The 26,688-nt window shown below is 35.4% G+C and overlaps 1 protein-coding gene across 1 annotated transcript in view; it reads left to right on the top strand.

Annotated features, from left to right (window-relative positions):
* The window catches only part of LOC135681693 (tubulin-specific chaperone D), a 30,183-nt gene that overhangs the window by 2,718 nt on the left and 777 nt on the right, over nucleotides 1-26,688 (top strand). The window contains exons 2-48 of the mRNA XM_089111696.1: nucleotides 108-158; nucleotides 397-494; nucleotides 648-749; nucleotides 1,270-1,404; nucleotides 1,552-1,607; nucleotides 2,742-2,827; nucleotides 3,848-3,897; nucleotides 7,160-7,205; nucleotides 7,355-7,443; nucleotides 9,712-9,755; nucleotides 9,878-9,941; nucleotides 10,213-10,260; nucleotides 10,388-10,427; nucleotides 10,559-10,619; nucleotides 10,724-10,798; nucleotides 10,987-11,018; nucleotides 11,153-11,215; nucleotides 11,527-11,586; nucleotides 11,704-11,800; nucleotides 11,963-12,020; nucleotides 12,326-12,355; nucleotides 13,597-13,682; nucleotides 13,981-14,061; nucleotides 14,183-14,256; nucleotides 14,543-14,657; nucleotides 14,748-14,799; nucleotides 14,932-14,954; nucleotides 15,183-15,214; nucleotides 15,570-15,632; nucleotides 16,672-16,727; nucleotides 16,904-16,973; nucleotides 17,298-17,355; nucleotides 17,956-18,019; nucleotides 20,078-20,172; nucleotides 20,282-20,422; nucleotides 20,624-20,707; nucleotides 21,364-21,465; nucleotides 22,051-22,104; nucleotides 22,334-22,472; nucleotides 22,858-22,910; nucleotides 23,228-23,296; nucleotides 23,658-23,735; nucleotides 23,963-24,052; nucleotides 24,498-24,585; nucleotides 24,689-24,798; nucleotides 25,541-25,619; nucleotides 26,542-26,602. Coding sequence (XP_088967822.1) covers nucleotides 108-158; nucleotides 397-494; nucleotides 648-749; nucleotides 1,270-1,404; nucleotides 1,552-1,607; nucleotides 2,742-2,827; nucleotides 3,848-3,897; nucleotides 7,160-7,205; nucleotides 7,355-7,443; nucleotides 9,712-9,755; nucleotides 9,878-9,941; nucleotides 10,213-10,260; nucleotides 10,388-10,427; nucleotides 10,559-10,619; nucleotides 10,724-10,798; nucleotides 10,987-11,018; nucleotides 11,153-11,215; nucleotides 11,527-11,586; nucleotides 11,704-11,800; nucleotides 11,963-12,020; nucleotides 12,326-12,355; nucleotides 13,597-13,682; nucleotides 13,981-14,061; nucleotides 14,183-14,256; nucleotides 14,543-14,657; nucleotides 14,748-14,799; nucleotides 14,932-14,954; nucleotides 15,183-15,214; nucleotides 15,570-15,632; nucleotides 16,672-16,727; nucleotides 16,904-16,973; nucleotides 17,298-17,355; nucleotides 17,956-18,019; nucleotides 20,078-20,172; nucleotides 20,282-20,422; nucleotides 20,624-20,707; nucleotides 21,364-21,465; nucleotides 22,051-22,104; nucleotides 22,334-22,472; nucleotides 22,858-22,910; nucleotides 23,228-23,296; nucleotides 23,658-23,735; nucleotides 23,963-24,052; nucleotides 24,498-24,585; nucleotides 24,689-24,798; nucleotides 25,541-25,619; nucleotides 26,542-26,602 — 3,402 coding nt within the window. The remainder of the gene's footprint in view (nucleotides 1-107; nucleotides 159-396; nucleotides 495-647; nucleotides 750-1,269; nucleotides 1,405-1,551; nucleotides 1,608-2,741; nucleotides 2,828-3,847; nucleotides 3,898-7,159; nucleotides 7,206-7,354; nucleotides 7,444-9,711; nucleotides 9,756-9,877; nucleotides 9,942-10,212; nucleotides 10,261-10,387; nucleotides 10,428-10,558; nucleotides 10,620-10,723; nucleotides 10,799-10,986; nucleotides 11,019-11,152; nucleotides 11,216-11,526; nucleotides 11,587-11,703; nucleotides 11,801-11,962; nucleotides 12,021-12,325; nucleotides 12,356-13,596; nucleotides 13,683-13,980; nucleotides 14,062-14,182; nucleotides 14,257-14,542; nucleotides 14,658-14,747; nucleotides 14,800-14,931; nucleotides 14,955-15,182; nucleotides 15,215-15,569; nucleotides 15,633-16,671; nucleotides 16,728-16,903; nucleotides 16,974-17,297; nucleotides 17,356-17,955; nucleotides 18,020-20,077; nucleotides 20,173-20,281; nucleotides 20,423-20,623; nucleotides 20,708-21,363; nucleotides 21,466-22,050; nucleotides 22,105-22,333; nucleotides 22,473-22,857; nucleotides 22,911-23,227; nucleotides 23,297-23,657; nucleotides 23,736-23,962; nucleotides 24,053-24,497; nucleotides 24,586-24,688; nucleotides 24,799-25,540; nucleotides 25,620-26,541; nucleotides 26,603-26,688) is intronic.

Genomic DNA, 26,688 nt, shown 5'->3' with positions numbered 1-26,688 from the left:
CTGCCTACTTTTAATCTAAAAGTGTTCAGTTCTCATCATTTCACTTGTGAAGTTTGTAAGTTTGTATTGTATAAGGTATCATATATAGATCTGTTCTATTATTGCAGTTATTCTAGATGAATATCAAGAGCAGCCTCATTTGCTAGATCCATACTTAGGTAAGACTAAATTCATGCCATATTTTTCCTTCTTTTCATGTAATGCTTTTGTTATGTTGATAAGGGGATTCTGAGCCAAAAACACTTTTTCAAATGTTTTGCCAACTGCTTAGGCGATTGCATTAAAATGTGATTTTTTGTCAAAAATGCCTGCAAGTTTCCTTTTTATTATGAATTTGCTACTCTATTTCATTTAATTTGCTACCAAATGTACAGATGTTTTCTCTACATTTTACAGAAGAAATAATTTGCAGTTGCCTGGACACTGTAAAAGACAAAGAAACCCCAGAAGAAGCCTTTCACCAAACCTTTAGATACCTCTATTTGATTTGCAAGGTATTTATTTATTTTAAAAAAGTCACTGATTGGTTTGCAGAATGTTTATTAAGTGTAGACTGTTACTTATGCAGAAAAAATTGCCTTGTGTTAATTAACTTTTTGTTTTACATTTTAATTTGAAGGGTATGATTTATTTTCTTTGGAATCTAGACAAGAGGAGCAAAGTATGTTTTAAGATTTTTCACACATGAGGTGGCTGATATGGAACCTGTCCTGCATTCTCTATCTCAGCAGAACATTCATGATTTTAAGGTTAGTGCCTGCTTGTATTGCCATCGTAATTTTGCATTGTGATTAAAATTTGTAGTATACTCTTTAGCTAAAATTTTCAAATTGCAAAATCTGCTGATGGTATAGGGGAATATAAGAATAAGATGTGTAAATGAAGAAAAGTCACTGTAGCAGGCTGCTTGTACCAGTGGTGTATGCAATGGGCAAGGCAGTTTTCTGAGCATTAATATTATGATTTGCCAGGTATGGGAACCTGAGAACTAATTTCCTCACTTGTTCTTCATAATTTCAGGTAAGCTAGAAGCATTAGATGTGAAGGTGTCACATATCTAAGTTTATCAATTAATTAAAATCTTTATGAAGTGTGAAATTATTCAAATTATTATGGGTACAAAGATTATGGTTCTTACTCAACATGTTTTTTCCAATAATTTTTCCAATAATTCCAGTTCAGATTTTGAACAATTTTTCCTTCAAGACCTTTTTTTGAATTATTTCTCTCTGACTACAGTTCATGCTCAAATTATTTGCATTTTTCTAGACATGGCAGACACGGTATTGTTTGTTGCTATGGCTGTCAATCATTTGTATGATTCCTTTTGACCTGGTCAGATTTGATGGATCATCAAATGAAAATGGAAACGGCATAATAGATTCCATCCTTAGCAATGTCAAGGTATTTTTATACCAAGTTTTACCGGTATATTTACAATTTTGTCTTATAGAAGTAAAACAATTTCTCTTTTTACTTTTTAAAACCATTTATTTTTCATTTTATTTATGTCAATAGTCAATACTTGAAGGTATGAATCCTGTATTTTAGAAATTCATTTCTGTTGCTGATAAATCAAGAGATGCTGCAGCTTACCTTCTTGCCAAGTAAGATGCTTTTTTCATAGTTTTGGTTAAATACAATTAGCATTCAATGGCAGATCATGAAAGATACCTTATTGGAAGGAGGAATATCGACATTATAGCTGTAAGAAGACAGCAATGTTCTCAGTGTATAAAAGTCGATCAGCCAGGTCGAAAACGCGGAAAACGCTGAACACGCGGAACATGCAGAACACGCCGAATATTTGAAATTTTGCTTTAAGCTTGTAGAATGCAATTACATAAACAAAGCAACAGAGCACTTTCAAGAATTAAAATGTAAGAACTTATTTTCAAAGGAATGAGAATTCCACATTTTCCATGTTTTCGATTTGGACGAAGGTGAAAACCGAAAACGTGGAAAACACGGAGACCTTTATTAACAAATCATATTTGCTAATTTGATGACAAGAGAGGTATATAATGATTTATTAAACCTTTGATAAAGTTTATCACAAATATTGCCATTCAAACTGTGTTATGAATACAACGCAGTTTGTCTTAAACATCTCTTACGTTGGCACAAATCTTCAACCATTTTCATTGGTTAGACCAGTAAGGTAATGATGAAATGTCCTCGATTTGTTTTCTTATCAAGCACAGACAAGATTGTGTAGGAAAGTTCCATGTGAAATCTGCTGGGACCGATTTCCACGTTTTCGATTTTGGACGAAGGTGAAATTCGAAAACGCGGAAAACGTGAAAACCTTTTATAATCAATCATATTAATCAATCGACTTATCAAAGGCTCAATAAATCATTATATACCTCTAGGTCATCAAATTAGCAAATATGATTGATTTTAAAAGGTTAATAAGTTCTTTGAAAATAAGTTCTTACATTTCAATTCTTGAAAGAGCTCTGTTTGCTTTGTTTATGTAATTGCATTCTAGAAGCTTAAAGCAAAATTTCACTTTTCTGCGTGTTCCGCGTGTTCCGCGTGTTCCGCGTTTTCCGCGTTTTCGACCTGGCCAAGTTGATCTGGTTTATCAGAAGCTTTGAATCAGGGGAAAGTGCTTTTATAAAAATTAGTTTCAGCAAGATACAAAACGATCCTTATTTTATTTTGGCTTAAGGTTTAAGCCTGCACTTTTGCTTCCGCATTTTTGAGCGAAATCATTTTGATTTATATCTTTTCAGATTTCTTTCACGCCCTGATGTTAGAAAGTTGCACCTTTCAGAATTTCTACATTGGTGCATTGATGTCATAATGAGGGCCAATTACAGTGAGTATTTATAGTAAGAGTATGCCTACTTTAAAGCTTTGAAATGCTTCAAAGTTATACCATGAAGTTGTTTCTTCAGAAATTTGTAGAAAACAAACAGAAGGTTTTTTTAAAAAAAACAAATCATTTAATGGAGAGGGCTGATGGTTGAAATAGCTTTGTATCTTTTGGCAACATCTAATAAGATTTTAAAACTCAATTTGGAGAGGAATATGTGTAAGTAAGTTCTAAAAAGTATAAAGAGTTATACCTGCCAAAAAGATTTTGTCCATTTGAAAAACTGAAGGATTCCAATTTGCTGGGTTACTAGCTAGCACAATTCGTCTATCTAACACTTCAAGCTGGCCTTCAGCTCATTCTCTAAGATTTAACATGTGGCACAAAACTATTTCAGCAGCCTTACCAGATCAGATCTGATTATCATTGGCAATTCTAAGCAATGTAGTTAATCCTGAAGCAAAAACTGCATGTTGACTCTCATGTTTGTGACCGAGATGCACCATTTGAAAATTACAAAGTTTAATGCTATTTCAGGAAAGTTTTACATACTCAAATCTGTTTTCATTGCAATGGAGATTTTTGAATAGGAGAAGAGAAGAAGTTATTCGGAAACATACTAGAAATTGTCTCATTAGGAAAAGTTTTGATAATTCTTCTCACGCCAAGCTTCTTGTTATTGCTTTTCAATGATGACTTTAGAAGTTTTGGCTCAATCGACTGGAGGAAAGATGACACCTTTCTGGACTCTGTCTGGCCGAACCTTCCGAAATTCCGGGCTGTTAATTGCGAAAGAAGCTGTATTTTCGTAAACATGTTTCATTAAAACGGCGGGTAGTATTTCCCTTCATAACCAAATTTGGAGGGAGAACGCATATTTCGGACGAACGGAAAATCTAGAATGAATCCCTTTAGATGAAATGATAGCTAAGAATCATTATTTTTATCAGACTGTTAGATTTTATCATTAGGCTTTTTTTGGCCTTGAATAGTACGTCATCATAAACATGGACTCTTTTTTAGCTGCGTCAATGGAAGGCTTAAATTCAGTCTATGGCAGTTTATCAGTCCTTGTAAGTATTTCCTTCCCTTGAAACTTTTGTTGACTTGGCGACACTGAAATGAATGGACGATCAATCATCAAGTTATTGTTTTTGAAAGGTTTTTAGACTTTAATGTAAAGCTGTATCAGGATTTAAGCTGTTTCTGGCGATCCTCCACTTTTTATGTAAAATTGCATGGTGAAATCACATTTATACGATTGGATAAATTGTAGAGTCAAGCTAGTAGTATTAGACTGACTGCGCATTTTTTGCTTTGTATAAAGGCAATGCGAAAAAAATGTCAAGTATGGAGATCCTAATATCAATAACAGCGTTGACTGTCATTTGCTAAAATTCGTTATATATATATTATGACAAGTACGTTCTGACAATTGTAGCAATTTACAGAAAGAAAAGAATACGGCTAGGCCATGAGCAGCAAATAACCTTATTTTACTCAAAACTTGACAGTTTACGTATACAAAATTCTACAGCTGAAGATTTTCTCAGTGGAGGGCATTTAACTTGCAACTTGAACGATGTCACATATTGCCAGCACCTTTAGCAAAAGTAAAATAAACACAAAGTCACCAGCCCGCCTCATCAGTTGCATTTAAAATTTCGTTATCTTTGAATTTTCTTAGTTATCTGTACTCGTATCAGGTTCATTTTGAGTTATTTTGGTATAAGCACTTATCAAATTTTGTCACTAAAATACTTTTAAATCTTAAAGTGCCACTGAACTGAAAAAAATGAAATTTTTTTTATTGTTGATTCTGGTAGACCTATCATCGCTGATTTCGGAAAAAAGTTTAGTTTTTTAATTTGGGGCCCATAAATAGGGGTTTCTGGGGTTCTTCTGCGAGTAGGTCGTGCGAAAAGAGGCTGGGGCGAGTGACGCATTCAGATTTATATAGTCATTTCAGCCATAGTGAGGGCTGTAAGAAGATAAAAAGATACAAATTGTGTAAAACATGACACAAGCATGAAACTTGATAGAGATAGGCAGTTTAATACGCCGAAAAAGATAGGGTGTGAATAGACGCTGACAAATATACCCTTGTGCTATTTATAGACTGGGGTACTAGGTTCCAAACCTCTAAGCAGTAATTAACATAATTTAGCCATTAGATCGCGATACCAGCATGGAACTTGGTAATAATAGGCAGTTTGATACGCTGAAAAAGATAGGATATGAATTGACCCTGAAAAACCCCCTTGTGCTATTTATAGAGTGGGGTACTAGGTTCCAAACCTCTAAGAAATAATTGACATAATTTAGCCATTAGATCGCGAAACCAGCATGGAACGTGGTAGTAATAGGCAGTTTGATACGCTGAAAAAGATAGGATATGAATTGACCCTGAAAAATCCCCCTTGTGCTATTTATAGAGTGGGGTACTAGGTTCCAAACCTCTAAGCAGTAATTGACATAATTTAGCCATTAGATCGCGATACCAGCATGGAACTTGGTAGTAATAGGCAGTTTGATACACCGAAAAAGATAGGGTCTGAATAGACGCTGAAAAATATCCTTTGTGCTATTTATAGACTGGGGTACCAGGTCCTAGACCTCTAAGCAGTAATTGACAGAATTTAGCCATTAGATCGTGATACCAGCAAGGAACTTGGCAGTAATAGGCAGTTTGATACGCAGAAAAAGATAGGGTCTGAATAGAGGCTGAAAAATACCCCTTATGCTATTTATAGACTGGGGTACCAGGTCCTAGACCTCTAAGCAGTCATTGTCATAATTTAACTTTTAGATCGCGATATCGGCATGGAACTTTGTAGAGATAAGCAGTTTGATACGCTGAAAAAGATAGGATATGAATTGACCCTGAAAAATCCCACCGTGCTACTTATAGGCTGGAGAACAAGGTTCCGGATAAAGCAAGTTTTTTTCATAATTTTCATTTGGATCACGATACCATGACAATGATGCTAACAATGATGTTACTGCTATAACCAGGGACGCCAAGACATTCTGGAAGCCAAAACGGATAGGCGATATTTGCAACCACGAATTCTAGATAAGCCTAAATTGATTCTTTTTCATGCAAACGTTTAAAAAAGTTTTACTTTTAAAGGCATAATTTTGTTACTTTTAATCAATTCCATTTAAAATGAACTTCTACTTTTTGAGGCCCCCTGACCACGGGGCAATTTATCCCATCTTGACGGCCCTGGCGATAACTGATGCTTTGACAGTGGCAACGCAAGTTGGAAAGTGGGAAAAGCGCCGAAAAATGTGCAATTTGTTTGGTTCTTTAATAGAGCAACTTTTTCCCTTGATCAATTTGCTCACTTCTATTCATAATTTGTAAAGCTGTTTGTAAGAGCATTCTTATTCGACACGCTCATTTATTCACAAAAGGTAAATGATCGGGATGAAGTCTTGGTAAAAACTGCACGCAAAAAGTTCGCTTATTTCGTATCGGCTCGAAATTTTCGCAAGAAAATACCTTGCACATGTCTTGTAGTTAGATAGCTAGTGATATTTAGAGCACAAGTATCGCACTATTTTCACCCACTTCACGTTTTTTGGTTTTTTATCGCACTCGAAATACAGCTTTCAGTACTGAAGTCCGCATCACTTCCGCGACTCATAAACGTTAATGCGTCACACATTCCTGAAATTCCTCACAGACCGCGCACAAATTTTCGCACAAAAAGTCTTGAAAATCGCAACTTTGAAGCGTTGTAGCTTCAAAACACTTCACAATTCCGAAAAATGAACTTCACCATCGGATTCAGGAGCACTGACTTGACTTAGAACATCAATAAAAAATTTTTTGATTTTTTCAATTCAGTGGCACTTTAAAGGAGAACAAGATTTTGGAAAATGTACCGAGAGAAAATGTGAGCTACGAGTGGCACGACCAGGGCAGGACTTGGATTGCGTACAGAGGTACCAGGTCGCGGATTTGAGTCCTGCCCTGAACGTTCCAACCGCTCACATTTCACATTTTATTTCAATGTTAACTAAAATCTTTAAGAAAGTTTTTTCACCACGGAGCTTAGTTGCTTTTAAACCATGATACTGAGAAAGGCTTTTGCTCGGCAAAAGGTATTCCGCTCAGTTCATCTGTGCTCGCACTTCTACACCATGATATCCATGGAAAGGAAAATAAAATTACCGATGGATTCCACCCACAAATCCTTCTAGACTCTAGTTTTCTTTGTCGCCGTTTAATATATTACAAAAGAGTAAAGATTATTACCAATACCAAAGCATCTTGACTGTTCAATTTCATTTCATCCTGTTTTAAACTCTATGCTTTTTTTACAGTGTTATATTTTTAAACACGGGAGTAGAGAGGACTTGTTGGTTCATGGTAAGAATTGCTACTGCATTATTTAAAACAGAATAAATTCATGTTGCCTTTATTTAGCAAAATGATATTGTTTGTGGAAGGGAGGAAGTGAAGTTGTAGTTATTGTTGCCAATAGCATTGATTTGACTTCTTTGTATTTTCTCTTGCAGCTGTTGACATATTTAGGAAAATAGAAGAAAAAGAATTTGCTTACACATTCGACATTCTTTTGAAAAAGCTTACCACCAAAGTTGTCCAGGTATGCTATTATAACTTTGTTTCTTGGTGTGTTTGATCAACACCAAGTTATTAAGTGGGGCCTGTAGATGATAGACTATCATTCACCTAATTACCTAATGACATTTACCTAATGAAATTTACCCAATGACATTTACCTAATGACATTTACCTAATGACATTTACCTAATGACATTTACCTAATGACATTTACCTAATGACATTTACCCAATGACATTTACCTAATGACATTTACCTAATGACATTTACCTAATGACATTTACCTAATGACATTTACCTAATGACATTTACCCAATGACATTTACCTAATGACATTTACCTAATGACATTTACCTAATGACATTTACCTAATGACATTTACCTAATGACATTTACCTAATGACATTTACCCAATGACATTTACCTAATGACATTTACCCAATGACATTTACCTAATGACATTTACCTAATGACATTTACCTAATGACATTTACCTAATGACATTTACCCAATGACATTTACCTAATGACATTTACCCAATGACATTTACCTAATGACATTTACCTAATGACATTTACCTAATGACATTTACCTAATGACATTTACCTAATGACATTTACCCAATGACATTTACCTAATGACATTTACCCAATGACATTTACCTAATGACATTTACCCAATGACATTTACCTAATGACATTTACCTAATGACATTTACCTAATGACATTTACCTAATGACATTTACCTAATGACATTTACCCAATGACATTTACCTAATGACATTTACCTAATGACATTTACCTAATGACATTTACCTAATGACATTTACCTAATGACATTTACCTAATGACATTTACCCAATGACATTTACCTAATGACATTTACCTAATGACATTTACCTAATGACATTTACCTAATGACATTTACCTAATGACATTTACCTAATGACATTTACCTAATGACATTTACCTAATGACATTTACCTAATGACATTTACCTAATGACATTTACCTAATGACATTTACCCAATGACATTTACCTAATGACATTTACCTAATGACATTTACCTAATGACATTTACCTAATGACATTTACCTAATGACATTTACCTAATGACATTTACCCAATGACATTTACCTAATGACATTTACCTAATGACATTTACCTAATGACATTTACCTAATGACATTTACCCAATGACATTTACCCAATGACATTTACCTAATGACATTTACCTAATGACATTTACCCAATGACATTTACCCAATGACATTTACCTAATGACATTTACCTAATGACATTTACCTAATGACATTTACCTAATGACATTTACCTAATGACATTTACCTAATGACATTTACCTAATGACATTTACCTAATGACATTTACCTAATGACATTTACCTAATGACATTTACCTAATGACATTTACCTAATGACATTTACCTAATGACATTTACCTAATGACATTTACCTAATGACATTTACCTAATGACATTTACCTAATGACATTTACCTAATGACATTTACCTAATGACATTTACCTAATGACATTTACCTAATGACATTTACCCAATGACATTTACCTAATGACATTTACCTAATGACATTTACCTAATGACATTTACCTAATGACATTTACCTAATGACATTTACCTAATGACATTTACCTAATGACATTTACCCAATGACATTTACCTAATGACATTTACCTAATGACATTTACCTAATGACATTTACCTAATGACATTTACCTAATGACATTTACCTAATGACATTTACCCAATGACATTTACCTAATGACATTTACCTAATGACATTTACCTAATGACATTTACCCAATGACATTTACCTAATGACATTTACCTAATGACATTTACCTAATGACATTTACCTAATGACATTTACCTAATGACATTTACCTAATGACATTTACCTAATGACATTTACCTAATGACATTTACCTAATGACATTTACCCAATGACATTTACCTAATGACATTTACCTAATGACATTTACCTAATGACATTTACCTAATGACATTTACCTAATGACATTTACCTAATGACATTTACCTAATGACATTTACCTAATGACATTTACCTAATGACATTTACCTAATGACATTTACCTAATGACATTTACCTAATGACTGCGTTTTTCAATCAAGTACAATGCACATGGAACAATGTGCTTATAAGGCTGCAACGTCACTATTTTTGGACTCAAATCACTTTGACAAGTAATAATTATTTATTCATTTATTAGTAATAATACATTTTTTTACAGCGACTTGGCCTTTGCCTTTTGAAACCAAGACTAGCGCCGTGGAGGTATATAAACCTTAATTTCTTTCAGCCTTCAAAAGAATGTCTGCCATAGTGACGTCATTTGAAGCCATTTGAAACATGCTGGAAAATATCACAATTGAAAATTATTGATCTTGTTATTTCAGATATCAAAGAGGAAATAGATCTCTGCTTCATAATCTTCAAAACCCCTACAACAATGCTCAATGTGTGAGTGTTTTTTTTTAAAAATCTCTTTGAGTATATAGATGTCAAAATATGTAGCAAATTAGGATTGCCATTTCGTTACAACATGAACTCAAGAATGCAATTAATTAGAAAAGTGATAATTCTAAATAGTTTATTTATTGAAAGATGTCCCACAGTGTCTTGTTTATTGTAAAAATTAAAATAAACGGGTATTATTTTTAAAATCGGTTTCTTATTATTTTGTTACATTGAAAATCATTGAAGCAATAGTGATTCAATACTTTTTTTAAAGCTTTCAGGAAAAGGACAGGGTGTTGATGACGATGGAGGCTGCGAAGAGGTTTGTTTGCATCAATTGTTAAGCAGCTTGTTTGGTTTTCATTACTGTTTGTAGGTGAGGTAAGCCAGGGTATGCATTGACTATTAATTGTTCAATTGCTGTTTTATCTATTGCTTATCTTTTGCAGGAGAACTACGAGGTACCAGAAGATATTGAGCAAATCCTCCGTAAGCGAGCTTTTGATCAAATGCGTTGTTCATTCAACATTGCGCTTTAGTGTATTTCCTGTTAGTCCCTTACTCACATTGACGCATTGACTTTTCGTATAGCTATCAACCAATGACATTTGATTTTCCAGAGCACATGCTTTTTGCACTGAAAGATAAAGACACAGTAGTTCGATGGTCTGCGGCAAAAGGGTCAGTACTCATCACTCTTCACTTAAATCAATATCCTTACTTTCAACAATTCGTGCATTCTACAGTTAGTAATGATACTTTACCACAAGCTTTGTTGATTGCAGGATCGGAAGAATATGTGGCCGATTGCCAAAAGATTTAGCTGACGATGTTATCGGGAGTGTTCTGGAGTTTTTCAAGTAAGTCAGTATCCGCCTCTTTTATTGATAGATCTGACACCACAAAACTATTATGGACATCAGTTCTTTCTTATAAACTCCATTATGAACGTCAGTCACCAGGCTCTCATAGTTGGTGTATTATTAAAAGTGAGAAAAATAAGAAAGTAAAACATTTAACTTGATTATGCCTCTAATTCTCTTTGCAGTCCAATGGAGCCGGATACAGGCTGGCACGGGGGTAAGTCATTGATGATTATTTGAAATGCCTGCCCAATCAATCTAATTTTTGCATGTTAAAACCTCTGACATCATTACAGCTTACTGCTTCTCGTAGAATGTCTCACAGTTTCTAATACATATTGTTTTTCATAGGGTGTCTTGCGTTAGCAGAACTTGGAAAAAGAGGCTTGCTTTTGCCTGAGCGATTACCTGAAGGTACATTTTCACTGTAACTATGGAAACGTAGGAAAATTAAGTGAGTTTGGGGAGAGCCAAATTTACTGTATAATGTAATTTGGAGAAGCTTTTCATCTGACGGGAGAGTTTTTTCTTTAATTGCAAAGTAGCTGTCACTTCTCACATCTATGCCAGTACACCGATAAGAAGTCTTACTACGTTGCACATGCAGCTTACTTGTTTCTTATTAAAATGAACTGTGGCAGGATTGATTGAGCAAGAGCATTATCAATGCCAAATTTTGTCTTATAGTCAGCAAATTATCGTTTATGGAAAATTGTATCTTGCAGTGGTTCCATTGATTTTAAAGGCCCTTGTGTTCGACGAGAGGCATGTCAGTTATAGTTCAGGTAAGCATGAAATTCTCGTTCTGCCGGATAGATTGATTTTGAATACAAGCGCATTGTATCTTCTATTGCACTGCTGCCTTCAAGCAAGTTATTCATCGTCAAAAATACTGTTTACAGGCGCAAATGTGCGTGATGCTGCTTGCTATGCATGTTGGGCATTTGCAAGGGCATACGAGCCCAAGGAACTAACTTCTCACGTTACAAAAATAGCCAGGTAAAAGTCCAACGGGCTTTGTTTGTAATTCAATTGTCGGCCTAATGGCTATACATGTTTTACTGTAATATCGCACATTTTTGTTTTAGAAAATTTGGTAATTTGACATGATATTGTAAATTGAATTTAAATCATGACATAGCTTTCCTTTATGGTTTGCAGTGCCCTGGTCATCGTGTCCTTGTTTGACAGAGAACCAAACTGTCGTCGTGCTGCTTCGGTAAGTATATCCTACATCCACGTGACTGCACTTGGTAAATAAACCAGACTGCATCATCAGGATTGGAAAAGACCAGGATTGGAAGACACCAGGAATTGGAAAACACCAGGAATTGGAAAACATCAGGAATTGGATAAATCCATGAATCTTCCCTTAAAGCAAGCTTGCGAAGAAGCATACATGAAAACACATCTAGAAAATCAATGGGAATTCAGAATGTTTGTTTACTGAATTTCTGCTCAAATCTTTCGAATTTTGAAACAATTATGTACATTTGTGCGATTATTGTTTTGTTTTTTCCGTAGGCAGCTTTTCAGGAGCACGTTGGCCGACAGGTTTGTTGGTGTTTGTATTGTAAACAATTATAATCATAAATGCACGTAAAAAAGCGAGTAGATAATAGCTGTCATTTCGTCTCTTTTAGAGGTGCATGCGCCACTAAAACGTAGAAAGGTAGCAACGAATCCTGCTCCTTGCATTACATCAGAATTGAAAAACCTGATGAATGAGTGTCGCTTGGTATAAATGAGATCTGTGAATGATGCTTCCTATTGTTCAGTTTATAAGAAACTGCCGAACTAGCCTAATTTACGACACCCAAAACAATCCCTTGGCAATGTGGAATATAATTAATAATGTTTTGCGTAAGAGCTCAAATCACACAGTCACTCAGAAGACAATCTTTGATAGTACAGAACTAAAATCAGAAATAATAGCTGAGAAAATTGAAAAACAGGAAACAAAAACAGTTGTATCGAATTCAAACTACAACCAGTACGCGTATGTAGAACATATGATAGGATCCCCGTCAAAATATTAAAAGATGCGGTACACTTGTGTCTAAACCATTAACACTGGTATACAATGCATCTTAAGAAAAGGGTTTTTTCCCTAGACCTGGAAATTGGCCGGAGTAACACCAGTTGTTATGGCGGGCATTAAAACGGACGTCAACAATAACCGGTCAATTTCGGTGCTTTCAGCTGTGTCGAGGATTTTAGAAAAGCTTTAGTTTACTCAAACGTTTGCTTTTTTCAAAGCCATTTTAGAAAAAATTGTACACGATTAATTAACGGTGTATCTGAAAGGACAAAATAACCTAATTCGTCATAAGTTCGCTGAGAGATCCCAGAGTGCAAAGTATAGAATAGAAAATTTTAGAGATTTGCAAAAGAGTTAGAATATGCTGCCAAAAATATGCTTCTTCTCTGCTGCCAAAAACTGGAACAATATCCCTGACAGCATTCGAAAGAAAGAATCAATCGCTCGTTTTGAAACAGGGTTTATAAGAGAGTATATTGTGAACCTTCAAACGTACAGATTCCAAACACGTCTCTTTGGTAGAGCAGCGATTTTGTTTTCCCTAGACACATATTGCTAAAAGTTATGAATTTGTTACTTTTTTTAAAGCTGAAAGGATGTAAATATTCTTGTGTAAATATTGATAAATATATTTAATGCACAATAAATCCCCGACTTTACGATATATTCTTACAGTATTACTTAATTTGCAATTTATTTTCAAAGTATTACCAAAGTTGCGATATATTTTTATAATATACGTGTTTTTTTGAAGGGCACTTTTCCTCATGGCATAGATATTCTCACAACTGTTGATTACTTTTCCGTTGGAAATATCACAAACTGTTACATCAATCTCAGGTAACCAAGCAAAATGTTTGTAGTAAAAACATTGATTTTGTATATAAAGAACTGGAATGTTTTAGGTGGCAACGCTGAATGTTGCAACGTTCCACGCTTAATGCAGTCATAAGGCAACGGTACAGCTTTGCCTACACGGCATCGAGCTCTATAAGACCGACCGGTAAACATTGATTTTTATCTTTAAAAATGTAAACATAATATAAGATGACGAATTATTGTGACCATTTGTTTCATACCAAAGTTGTTGCATTGATATTTTATTACCCTTTGTTTGTTATGGTGTCTTTCCTCCTAGTGTTTTCGTCGCCAAATTTCCAGAGTATACACAAGCAATCATTGACCATTTGGTTGATTACAAAGTTTGTCATTGGGACAGGTGAGGCTGACTTCTCTCTCCGTTATCTGCTTCTACATAAACCATCTTGAAAGAGTTAAGTCTCTATGCGAACACGACAAACGTTATACAACCAGAGGCAACTGACATTTTTTACTTTTAGGAACGTCCGTCAATTAGCATCGCAGTCTCTTGCGAAGTTAACAGCTGTATCACCTCATTACATGAAGTGCAACGGTAAGCCTCTTCCTAGCTTTTTCATTCAACTCCCTATTTCTTTTGCTTTCATTTTAAACTCTCTTTTAAAAAAAACGTTTTTTGACGACCTTCTACTAAGAGATTTTAATCTGCAAGGGCGAGGCTAAAGCTTTTGTGTCAGCATTAGCAACAAAAAATTTCCGATTTGACCTTGACGAGTTATAGAGTTATACCACATCCTTGTTGTATTAATTGGGGCATCTACCAAAAAACGGTTGTTTGAGACTTTGTTGCTTGTTGTAATGTTTGGCCTATTTATCCGCAGTTTTTCCAAGTATCCTTTTGCTGATAAATTCAACGGATTTGAATACAAGACATGGTGCCTTGCTTGCAGTCGCAGAAGTCGGCGAGGCTATCTATTCCGTTTGTGCCGATAAGAGGTATCTATTTTCATCTAATTAGGAATGCTCATATTTTGGCTCGTTGGTCCACTTTCAGTTGTGATTGTTTGGTTTATTTTGCTTTTGCAGTGGCTTGTTAGATGGTGAAAGTTTACATCGAATAGAGAATATCGTATCTTTTGTAAGTAAAAATTATTTTTTCATATTCCCACCAATTTCTATCTAAGGCAACTTTATATTTGAATTGATCATATCACGTTTTAAGAAAAAATGCGATTTGCAAGAAAATAATTGTTCAAGCAATCTTTTTCAGCTAAAGGAAAACAACTATTTCAAGTGAGTTTTTCAGTTTTTTATTTGATTAGAAATGTAGATTTTGATATTCTGTTATCATACGTGAGACCAAATCAAAGCAACATCTGATTTAACTTAAAACAACTTTGAAGGTTTACCTATATTTCTACTTTTTTACTTTTTGATTTTTTCACCGTCTTATTATTAACCGTCTTTGAGGAAATTTACTTTAAATTTTGTTTGCTTTTTTCATTATTTTGTCAATTCTAGCGGCCTGGAGGGCGACTTCATGAGAACCGCAGGTATTCAATTTTTCTTCCTCATTTTCAACCTTTTCGACAAAGCAAGTCTTATTTACAACCCAAGAAGAAATTCTTAAATTGAGATAGTTTTCAAGATGTCGAACAGAATTGGTAGTTTACAAGTTGCTTGCCTACTAAGCACGAGCTTTTGGGTTTTATGATAAAATGGTTTTCTTGTCGCTTGTGGCTGTCTTCATGCAGTTAAATATGCAATTACTCGAATTTAAATTGGTTTAAACTGTATCTAATTTTTATTATGGGATTTGAACTTGCCATATGTTTTCAGAGGAAACATTCCAAAGTGCACAGTGTCTCTCATACTAGTTTTTGTTATTAAGTTACTTTGTTTTTCTAGTTTGCAAGTTGATTGAAAAGTTTTCAGCGGCTCGAATACCAATAAACTGGAACGTTGTCGTAGGTAAGACTATTTTAGCTAGTTATCAACAAATCAATGTTTTTATGACAAGTATAACCACCAGAAATAAATATTTTTATGATATATGTGACAGGCTCCATTTGAAATGCCCACTTGAAATGTTTGACTATCGAAAGGGATGTTGTAATTCGCGTGGCCATTCATGCTTCACTTTTTTCGTATCATGTTGCTGAAAATTAATTTCAATTTGATCTAACATTTAAGATATATACTGTCTTAGCGTATATATACACGATTACGAAATCGAATGTATTTAAACAAATAAGATAAAAGATAATATTCATAATTACATTGATAGAGACCAAATCAGAAGGTTAGATTGCACTAACAGCAACCCCCAAGTGTTGTTTGATACTGTGGTAAGGAAGGGCCGGGAAAATTAAGTCAGGGAAAAGTTTAGTCATTGGCTATGCAATTGGAAGATTTGGGTTGAAACAATTTTCGGACTTCATTCAACCATTTATACTGCTCTGAAAACAAGCAATTCTATGAAACATTTTTAACTATGAAATAATTTTTAATTATGAAACATTCTATGAAATAAATAACAGCTTCATTTCCTTTAGAGAAAAGTGGCGAAAGATATTTTTCGAAATTAAATCGGTGAAAAAGCCTACTCGGTTAAAAAATATAATTGGAGAAAAAAGTTAGTCAGGTATAAATGTCGGGGATAAGTACTGGTACCGCAAAATACTATAATATACTAGTATGCTGTGTTTCCGCTATTTCATGCCATCTTCAAATAATCACTTTCCCTCGTTTTTCTTTCCTTTACCTGAAGAATTTCAATTTCAAATTTTGTTAAGCAACAAACTACTAAAGGGTATGACCTGAATAAATACATCGATAAACTATTACTACGAGTTAGCTGCTTGGGATGCTTTTGATTCGAAAAGAGCTTTTGAGTCCAGCACTCCCTGTGCTTCTATTAAAAAACAGTATACTTTTGATGCCAATACTTAAAAATTGCAGCACAATCAGTTTTTGTCTACATTGGGCTAATCAGATACTTCATTTTTAGGGGACTGGCAGGAGGTGATTGACGAGTGCCTGGCGCATACAGTAGCATGGATCCAAGTATGATTTGATCTGACAAAAATTGTGTTTGCTTTTTGTAATAATTTTGAGTTTAAAAATCGCACATCTTGAGATGAAAAATAATATGTCCCTTTCCTCTTCATTTTTATCCTGAACTCACTTTTCTCTCTGCTTGCGGGGTTTTAATTTATTGAAAGTGAATAAATTGAATTCAGGATATGGGCGTGGTAGCATTCCATGAATTGTGCAAGTGTTTCTACGGAAGAAAGGGTGCAGAAGAGCCAGGTATGGATTTTTTACATTCACTTTTCGAGATGTTGAGGTATCTCTTTCATCTAGTTGACTTTCATCTATCGGTTTATCGAACGAAACCGTCGTTAAATTTTGGTTTCAAAACCGGCAACATTACGGGCATAACAATGCATAAATGCTTAATCAATCATTCTTCTTGGACGGGGGGGGGGGGGGGGGGTTGGGGCTGGAGGGGGTTTGCGAACTAGAGTCTTGGGTGAACAGCTAGATGAATGCAAAATAGAAGCGTAAATGTTTGTAGATGTATCCCAAAACGGGAATAAGTACTGCGTCTTTACCTCATTTCTCCTTTGTTAGGTAATTCATTGGTTGATCGCTTTTTGGAGAAACTTCAAAGTTCCTTTCACTTCGACAGGCGAGTACTTTTACATTTTTAAAATAGAGAGCTTCAAGGAGAAAGGGGTTTAAAAAAAATTATCTGAACGACACCATACAGATAATTTGTTTTGAAGACTTTTTCACTTTTTTAAAGTTCATTTTTAAAAAATAAGAATTTTGCAAATGGATGTTGACAACATAAACATTTCGAAAAGGCTCCAGTTATTTTGTGTTTCTTTTCCTTTGAATTTGTGCGTCTTCCTGTGTTGTAAAAATTAAGACGTTAGGTTGGAAGGCTATTCTAGTGTGAGGAGTTACACATTGTTTGTTATCTAGGATTCGAAATTTCACTTTTAATGTTTACCCCCAGTAAAATGCTGTTTTAATGCTATTTCGTCATGAGGTTTTCCCTTGCATCCCAAATAATTGAAATTTTAAAACAGGGAAACTTTCAAGGTAGCATAGTCATTTGAAAAGTAAAGGGGATTTGGTTGCGAACTAAATGATCGTGTTCTCTCTGTTAATTTTTCAATGTCGAATATTGATTAATTGATTTAAGATGACGTAACTTTTTTATGTTCGCTTTGATATAACTTACGGGGGAACCTGCTTGCTAAAGTTTATCATTTGTTTGTAGAATGGGATATGCCCTTGGCCTGGGGGCTTTGCCAGCATCCATGATCGAAGAACGTAAGACCAAAGTGAGTCACTATCCATCTAGTTTCCTTCTATTTAAACTACCTACCCACTTTAGGTTCAACAGTGAAGCATAATGAACACAGTTTCTACATTGATGTCTGATCTACTTTGTTCTCAGACTCTCCAGCGTCTAGTATCATTACATGTATCCTATCACATGTATCCTGTCACATGTATCCTGTCACATGTATCCTTTCACATGTATCCTGTCACATGTATCCTGTCACATGTATCCTGTCACATGTATCCTTTCACATGTATCCTTTCACATGTATCCTGTCACATGTATCCTTTCACATGTATCCTGTCACATGTATCCTTTCACATGTATCCTGTCACATGTATCCTTTCACATGTATCCTGTCACATGTATCCTGCCACATGTATCCTTTCACATGTATCCTTTCACATGTATCCTGTCACATGTATCCTGTCACATGTATCCTGCCACATGTATCCTTTCACATGTATCCTGTCACATGTATCCTGCCACATGTATCCTTTCACATGTATCCTGTCACATGTATCCTGTCACATGTATCCTGTCACATGTATCCTTTCACATGTATCCTGTCACATCTATCCTTTCACATGTATCATGTCACATGTATCCTGTCACATGTATCCTGTCACATGTATCCTGCCACATGTATCCTTTCACATGTATCCTGTCACATGTATCCTGCCACATGTATCCTTTCACATGTATCTTTTCACATGTATCCTTTCACATGTATCCTTTCACATGTATCCTGTGACATGTATCCTTTCACATGTATCATGTCACATGTATCCTGTCACATGTATCCTGTCACATGTATCCTGCCACATGTATCCTTTCACATGTATCCTTTCACATGTATCCTGTCACATGTATCCTGCCACATGTATCCTTTCACATGTATCCTTTCACATGTATCCTGTCACATGTATCCTTTCACATGTATCATGTCACATGTATCCTGTCACATGTATCCTGCCACATGTATCCTTTCACATGTATCCTTTCACATGTATCCTGTCACATGTATCCTGCCACATGTATCCTTTCACATGTATCCTTTCACATGTATCCTGTCACATGTATCCTGTCACATGTATCCTGTCACATGTATCCTTTCACATGTATCCTTTCACATGTATCCTGTCACATGTATCCTGTCACATGTATCCTTTCACATGTATCCTGTCACATGTATCCTTTCACATGTATCCTGTCACATGTATCCTTTCACATGTATCCTGTCACATGTATCCTTTCACATGTAACTTCACATTTAGCTTCGTGTCGGTATGAAGAGACAGTTTAAAAGGCCTCCCAGATAAGCATGTTTCTAAACTAAAATTTGTCACAAACCCAGAGAGTAAAACACCAAAAAGAAGCTGTGTTTATAACTCAGACACTTTAATACAAATAAAACATACGAAGCATACTAGGCCCTAACCTAACTTAAAGCCTTACGACGAGTGACAGAGTTTCGTTCAAATAGCTTCTCCTGTCTCCATCCAACTGACTCTACTTAAACTACAACTTGTATATATGTACGAATGGAATCTAAAATTAGCAATACACGATAATTATGGTTACTAACCGATAACAAGTAAAAGGAAGGGCTAGGTTAAATGATGCTATGCAACGTAAACACATCTAAATCAAAAGTATGCAAAAATGGTATAAAACTACGCAAATGGTAACCTATGACTAGGCCTAAACAATGCTGGGAAAATCCCGCACCTGCAACATAAACAATGGAAGAGGGCGTCGCCAACATGAGACAATGCTATGACGCGAAACAAATGACGTACGAACGAGAGGTATGCCACAGCTAATGGTATGCAAAAAGGAACATAGAGAAAATCCTAACAATGAATGGGCTAAGGGGTATCTAACAAAATGGCCTAACTATACTTAAGAAAATTGTGACAAATTTCAAGAATTCCCTAATTTATGACTTATACTCAATTTAAGCTGGGAAGAGAGAGGAATATCCTGGAAATAGATCTACGGCATATGCCTAATGTCGTTTACTGCTTCTAATTTTTCGTTGTGTTCATTTAAGATCATCGATGGGTTGCTTCAGTCCCTTGTTATTCAAGAGAAAACTGCCGGAATATACGCAGAGCCAAGAAGGAATGCAGTGAAGGCATTAACAAGGTTATATTTTACCAATTTCATCCTCTTGTTTATTTTATACCTATATGTCATTGACCTAGCGGGCGTAAACTTTCAGATTTACAGTGACATGTCTTCTAAAAATTCTTAGAATCTGCGAAGAACTTGGCCTTGCAACAACTGGAGAAGAAAACAATGGCATAAACGAGGCAGAACTTCAGAAAATACTTGAAAGCTTTTTCACATCGATGCAAGATTATTCGGTCGACAGCAGAGGTGATGTTGGGGCTTGGTATGTCCAGTTGAAAATTGTTTGTCTTACCATTGATAGATCAAAACACCAAGTACCCAAGCCACTCGACATTTCTCGTGTAGGTTTTGTTTGGAAAAGACTTGATATTGTTTCCATTCTTCGGACGATCTTTCAATAATTGAACATATACTTATAACTACGATTGTGTTATAGTTGAGTAAATAGTGGTTTGTTTTACAGGGTTCGTGAAGAAGCCATGACTGGGCTCGAGAAGTTATGCAAGTTGATGGTGGCAAAAGATGTGTCGATATGTCCCCAAAACTTGTATGTGATTTGCCAATATTTACTTTCAGTTCTATCCATAACGTCATGAATTTTAGCATATTCAACTTTTCAACTTGGATGGAGGTTATACCTCGTGTGCATCGTATGCATGTTTTGATCAGTGTTCATATCAGAACTTCGAAGTTCAAGTTAACGCTTGTTTGAAACCGTACCTTGCAGATTTATCCTGAAAGATCATCTATAAGAAAACAGTATTGATATTTTTATCATTTGGCATTTATTTAAAATTTGAGTTTTGATGGCTTGAATTAAGGTAAGGATTTTCAGCAAATAACACCTGTTATGTGCATTTGGTATAAATTTTTATAACAGAGTATTCCAACAGCTATACAACGGTCTCACAAGCTCATACTGCAGGGAAAGTTCGTCCCATCCCAGTTGATTATAAATCCCCTTAAATACACTTATTTCTCATTTAGCACAGGCTTCTGTGTAGACGGTTGCAGATCTCAAGGTCCTTCCTTTTAAGACCATTCCCATCACAATCAAGGGAAAGTGAATGAAGAAAATGATATATTTATATAGAGAGATGCCAATGCCCTTTTTTAGCAAGGAAGGGTATAGCAAAGTAGGCGAACAAGCCACTATGGTTGGTATTGGACGGGATCATTAACAAATTGAATAACTTTCAACAGAGGCACTAGAGTTTTCTGCTGTTTGGTGCAGCAGTCGGCAGAGAAGATAGACAGAACAAGAGGTCACGCTGGGGAGACCTTGTTACGCATGGTCCACATGAAGTGAGTTTTACGTAAACTGCAGTATCTCCAGGCGCCATCTTGGTTGAAATTGTTTTGATTATTATCGAACCATACTAGTTAATTTTTTTTATCTATTTTTTTATCAGATGTTGATATTTTTGTTGACTGATGTAAGCCCTGCAACTTGAAAATTAATGCACTTGGCTTTTGTTATTATTTCTAGACACAGTTTTACTAAGTATGATTGAACAAATTAAAGGCATTTGACATCCATAAGTACAGCGAATCCAAAAATAACAAATTGATCAGAGCACGCGCACAAGAAAGGAATTGGAAACTGCTCACGTGAAACCACTGCGCGCTGCTCTAGGATTTCACCGATTTGCAGAATGGCGGAAACTGTTCACGTGTTTCACTCTGTGCGCAATTTGATTGGTCAACCGCTCGTGGTCGAGTGGCTGTCAGCCACTTTTACCTGTGTCAAATGCCTTTAACCTTTAAATTACCAAAAATAAACAAATGTCGAATAAATTTCCCAAACAACTGCGGATTACCGTTTCAGCATAATATCTTGATGTATCCTATTTCACATTTTTGAACAGAAGTGTATCAATTTTGTTACAGGCCACCTTTACCAGACATACCGCACCACCAGGAACTAAGAGAAGTTTTTCCAGAGTAAGTCAAACATCTACATTTTAATATACCAAATCTTAGATATAAATTATTGAAATCTTTAATGAAATCTTGATAAATAAATTCTTAATAATATTTTCTGTAAACTTAAATGTGTTCTTAAACAGTTTTTCATATCTGCTGATTGGAAAAGCGTTCGTTTATGATAAGAATAAAAATAGTTTCTAGTAAAACCGGCCTACTCTCAAAGGGCATATCAATTTGAATCTAGGTCAGACATTGAGAAGCTCAACTGGACAGTTCCATCTGTTGCATTTTCAAATATAATCAAACTTCTTCCTCTTCCTGCTTATCGTCATTCCGTCCTTCTTGGTATAACTGTCAGCGTTGGTGGATTAACTGAATCTTTGGTAAGTTGATGTGCTTAATTTATTGTAGCTTGTCGTTCGTAATTCATTTTACCTTTATTTGTTGTTCTGTATCTCCGAGGGCATATTGTGGCCCATTCGCTTTGGCAGGGTGCACATGCCTTCTTGCCATCTTAAGCGTGTAACAGTCAAACGCTCCCTCCCTGAATTTGTTTTCCATGGTAACCAAATGTTTTCTTTTCTTGGGAAAAAGACTTGTGTCAATAAATCGATGAACACATTGACTGAAGCTCTGATTATTTTTAGGGTCATGTTTTTAGTTAGGTCCAAAGTTTCTGGGTACATTGTGACCCTGAAGAAGTACATTCTTCGCTCGTTTGTTAAAGTCACTGGGATACAATTGTGAATTTTCGATTTCTCTGGACAGGTTCGTCATTCATCTGAATCGTTGCTTCAGTACATAGGTTCCATCCAATCGAGGTAATGCTTGCTATAAAAAGTAGAGAAAATTCCGATAAAGTACTTACTTTCAATTTTCATCTTAAATCGACAGACTATTTTCAAGCTACTGATATTGTCGAGGTAATTTTCAAGTTGATCGAATCGAATACAGTGATTTTGCAAAATGCTCTGTTGCTGCACAGGCTAGCATAAAGGAATTTATCATATTCCTTACCTTATTTAACAAGACCTTACATATTCCAATGAAAGCGAATAAATCATTCCTGAAGCATCTATCCTTAAACATCTATGCACCTATGTCTCACAGTTTCAAATTGTGGCTGTTTTCATTTCAGCAACAAAAAGATGAACGAATTTACCAGCGAAATATTAACCATTCTAGAAGAAAATAAAAAGAATGACAGGTATCTGATTGCGCAATTCAAATCATTTCACTTTTTTATTGCCACCACAATTGTCGTTAGGCATAAGATTTGGGTGACTCCTGCGGATGTCAAGGATATCATTTTCTGGTGTTTGGTGCCCTGACCAAGACTCAGTTTCACTTAATTCCACGCTTGTGGCCATGCTAATTTTTTCAAGGGTTGGACACTACAAATTATTTAAATGAACTTCCAAATTTGCGATGCAGCAATTGTATGACACGCAATTGCTGTCAATTTCACGGTGTTAGTTTCTTAGATGGAAGGTACGTAATAGCCGTTGATAGATGTTTGCTCAAATTCAGTATAAGTTTTGATTAATTGCAAAACTTGTATCTTGCAGGGTCGTACTTCCAATGTTGAGAATGGTTGATCTTTTAATTTCAAACGGATGTTTTGATATGTTCACAGAGGAATCAGCGTACGTCTTTGATCTGAATTTTCCCCTGCTTAATCATTGCACATCGATATCTTCTGTATTTTTACGCATTAACTCTTTGTGATTATTCCTACTATAGTCTTAACTTGTTCAAAAATGTTTACCTTGGAATTTTTGAGTGATTTTGTTCAACTCCAGTAATGAAATTGATTGCCAGGCTATTGATCCCTTGGATCTACAAGAAATTTGAAAGAAATGGTTCATTGCAGGAGCGAATTTTCAGAAAAGCTGGCAACACTTTTGAAATGCGAAGTTGCTGGATCTGGGGATACGAAGAAACTGATGAGCAGTATAAAAGTGTGGGTAATCTGTTACTCGTACTTTCAGGAATGTTGACCTTAAAAGCATTTCATATTAATTGCATTATCATGCTTAAGTTAAACTTAGCCCTGAGGTTTGATATTGCTCCATGTCACGCAGCCACGTGCAATGGTCTATTTAAGATTCACGTCTCCCTTATAGTTTATTATTTGATAATTTTCAGAAGTGAAAGATTTTTAGTAAAATATGTAAACTTTCGTACATCATCCACCCCCTTTGAGAGATCCACGATTGCATCCACTATTTTTCTCAATCATTTTATTTTATTTATTAGCGATACCCAATCAGTATTAATCTGAGAGTAATATCTTCCATCGGTTCGTTCACAGAAAGATTTATTTCCTCAGCTTAGAAAATGATTTCTTAGCCTAGTATAAAATCGGGTGAGTGTGTCAGACTCTTTAACGTCTCTCAATATTTTAGGTTTTGTGGGCTTCTTCAATTTTCCGGTGAAGGACGAAGCCGCTCATTGTCGCAGCTCATGCTGTTCCTCTGCCAAAAGTATCCGCTGGTAATGATTTAGTAGCAATGACACTCTCTTTTCAATTTCTTGAAACTTGGAATGAAATTAAAACCAACTTTACAAGCAATCTATCTTTTTCTTCGTCTTTCAGGTTAGGAAGGAAACAGCTGAGACTCTTTATACAACGCTGATTACATTCGAAGAGGTTGTTGATGAAGAAAACTTGGAAGAAGTTCTGACTAAATTAAGTGATACAGAGTGGTATGAATTTATTTCTCCCCTGCCTGATTGATTTCTCATACGACCTTTTTGATAAAGCTATCAGTGGCGGAACAATCTTCATTCACGGTGGTTTCTGTTCAAGTTACAAGCCTACGGAGATAACCTAAGGAGATTTTTACGATATTTTAACATTGCATTTCATTTGCCGGCGAGCCAGTGCAAAACCCTACGTTCTTACCTTGCAATGCAGAGAAAAAAGGCGTACAGGTTGGCAATTATATAGCGTGTAGGTTGGCAGTTTTGAATGCTAAGGTATAACGATAATTTAGGTTCAACGACCCCATCTTTTAAATTCTAAAGTTTTTCCGCATTTTTACTCTGGCTTCTGTATCTGGTTCTTATTTAACCCAAAAGATCTTTGTCCTTGAAAGAGAATCACGCAATGTTAAGATATTAGAATCCTTCCCAGTAGTCTGTTTTCATTGCAATCAGGTGGTATTTGCATTTGTTTTTTGAAAGAAACATACGAAACAAAGCTTGAAGTTTACAATTGCTTTGTTAAGTTTACAAATGGTCCCATGGTTACTTCGTCTTTCATTATCCTTACTACGGTTGATTTAAAGTCAGCAATCTGAGTCTCCAAAACATGATGATAAAAATATAGCTCGTCGAAGAGCAGAAGCCCTGAATTTCCATTTATATTTGATTTTTATTTTCCTGCATATTTTTGGTACAATTTTCTCTTTTTAACTTACGCTGAATCACGATAAATTTTCTCTAGGGACGATAATGTCGAGGAGCTACGTGAACGACGGAATGCTATATGCAATTTGTTGGGTGTACCAGTTCCAAAGCTGAAGGTAGATTGACTTGACAAGGAAATCTCTCTTATTTATTGCTGCTGCAATTGTTTCCACTATAAAAGACGGAGCGCAATGTGTTGTTGTGGGGTAATACGTCCTCACTATTCATTCACGGCATGATCCCTTTCTTTGTCGAGCGGAAGTCAACTATTGAAGAGCCAAAGTTTCCATTTCTTTAAATGTCTCTTGATTGAAAAAAAGAGATAGCAAATCCTTAATCCCAGTGTTCACTTTGAACGATTCTTTATTCCCGGTACCAAAGAGTCGACAATTCTTGATATATTTGTAATTTATCCTAATCCTGCCCAGTAACATCCTGCGATATCCCTTTTCTAACATTCTCTAAAAACAATAACTTTCCTTAAACATTATGCACAATTCTTTTTGCACAGTCCTCTACTACAAACATTAATAAAATACTAAAATGTCTTCACTTCACTTCCATTAATATAAGTGACAATTGACAAGACAACGTGTGAAGCGCAACATTTCCAAAATAGATGCAGTATTTCTAAATTACCTACCACCTCGTTCTGAATTTATAAAAAACCGCCTTAAAAAATCGTCTGGGATAGATGTTTACACTGTTCCTTTCAGAAACTTTCCAAAGGGTGGGACGAACGGGATCTTGACTTTTTAACGAGGAAAATTACTCGAGCATAGTGGGGTTATGTTTTCTTTTTTCATGTCATGTTGAAATTTCGTAGTATAAAAGAATTAATCGCGGGAAACCTTGTTTGGACATCCGGTAGCAGAGACTGACGTTGTGCTGGATTGAGAAAGTTGCAAAATGCAATGCTGTCTGCCTAGCCCTAAGCAGTATATTCTAAAGCCATTTTGAAAATTTTTATTGATTCCGCGTATTCATACTGTATATATTGTGTTTATAAAGTTTTAATTTTATTTGTCTGTATCACAGAAAAAAGCAAATAAGAACAAAGGAAGCTCTGAGCCTAAGGATGCACTAGAAAGCTATCAAGGTTTGTGCCGTTCTTTCTTTTCGTAAACTCTAGTTTATGACAGACACCTTTGTATCTTTGGTAGCATAATGTACCATAGGAAATGT

The sequence above is a fragment of the Rhopilema esculentum genome, chromosome 12, assembly GCF_057945365.1.
Source record: "Rhopilema esculentum isolate cy_ngs chromosome 12, ASM5794536v1, whole genome shotgun sequence".
NCBI lineage: Eukaryota > Metazoa > Cnidaria > Scyphozoa > Rhizostomeae > Rhizostomatidae > Rhopilema > Rhopilema esculentum.
This window is presented reverse-complemented; position numbering and strand designations above follow the sequence as displayed.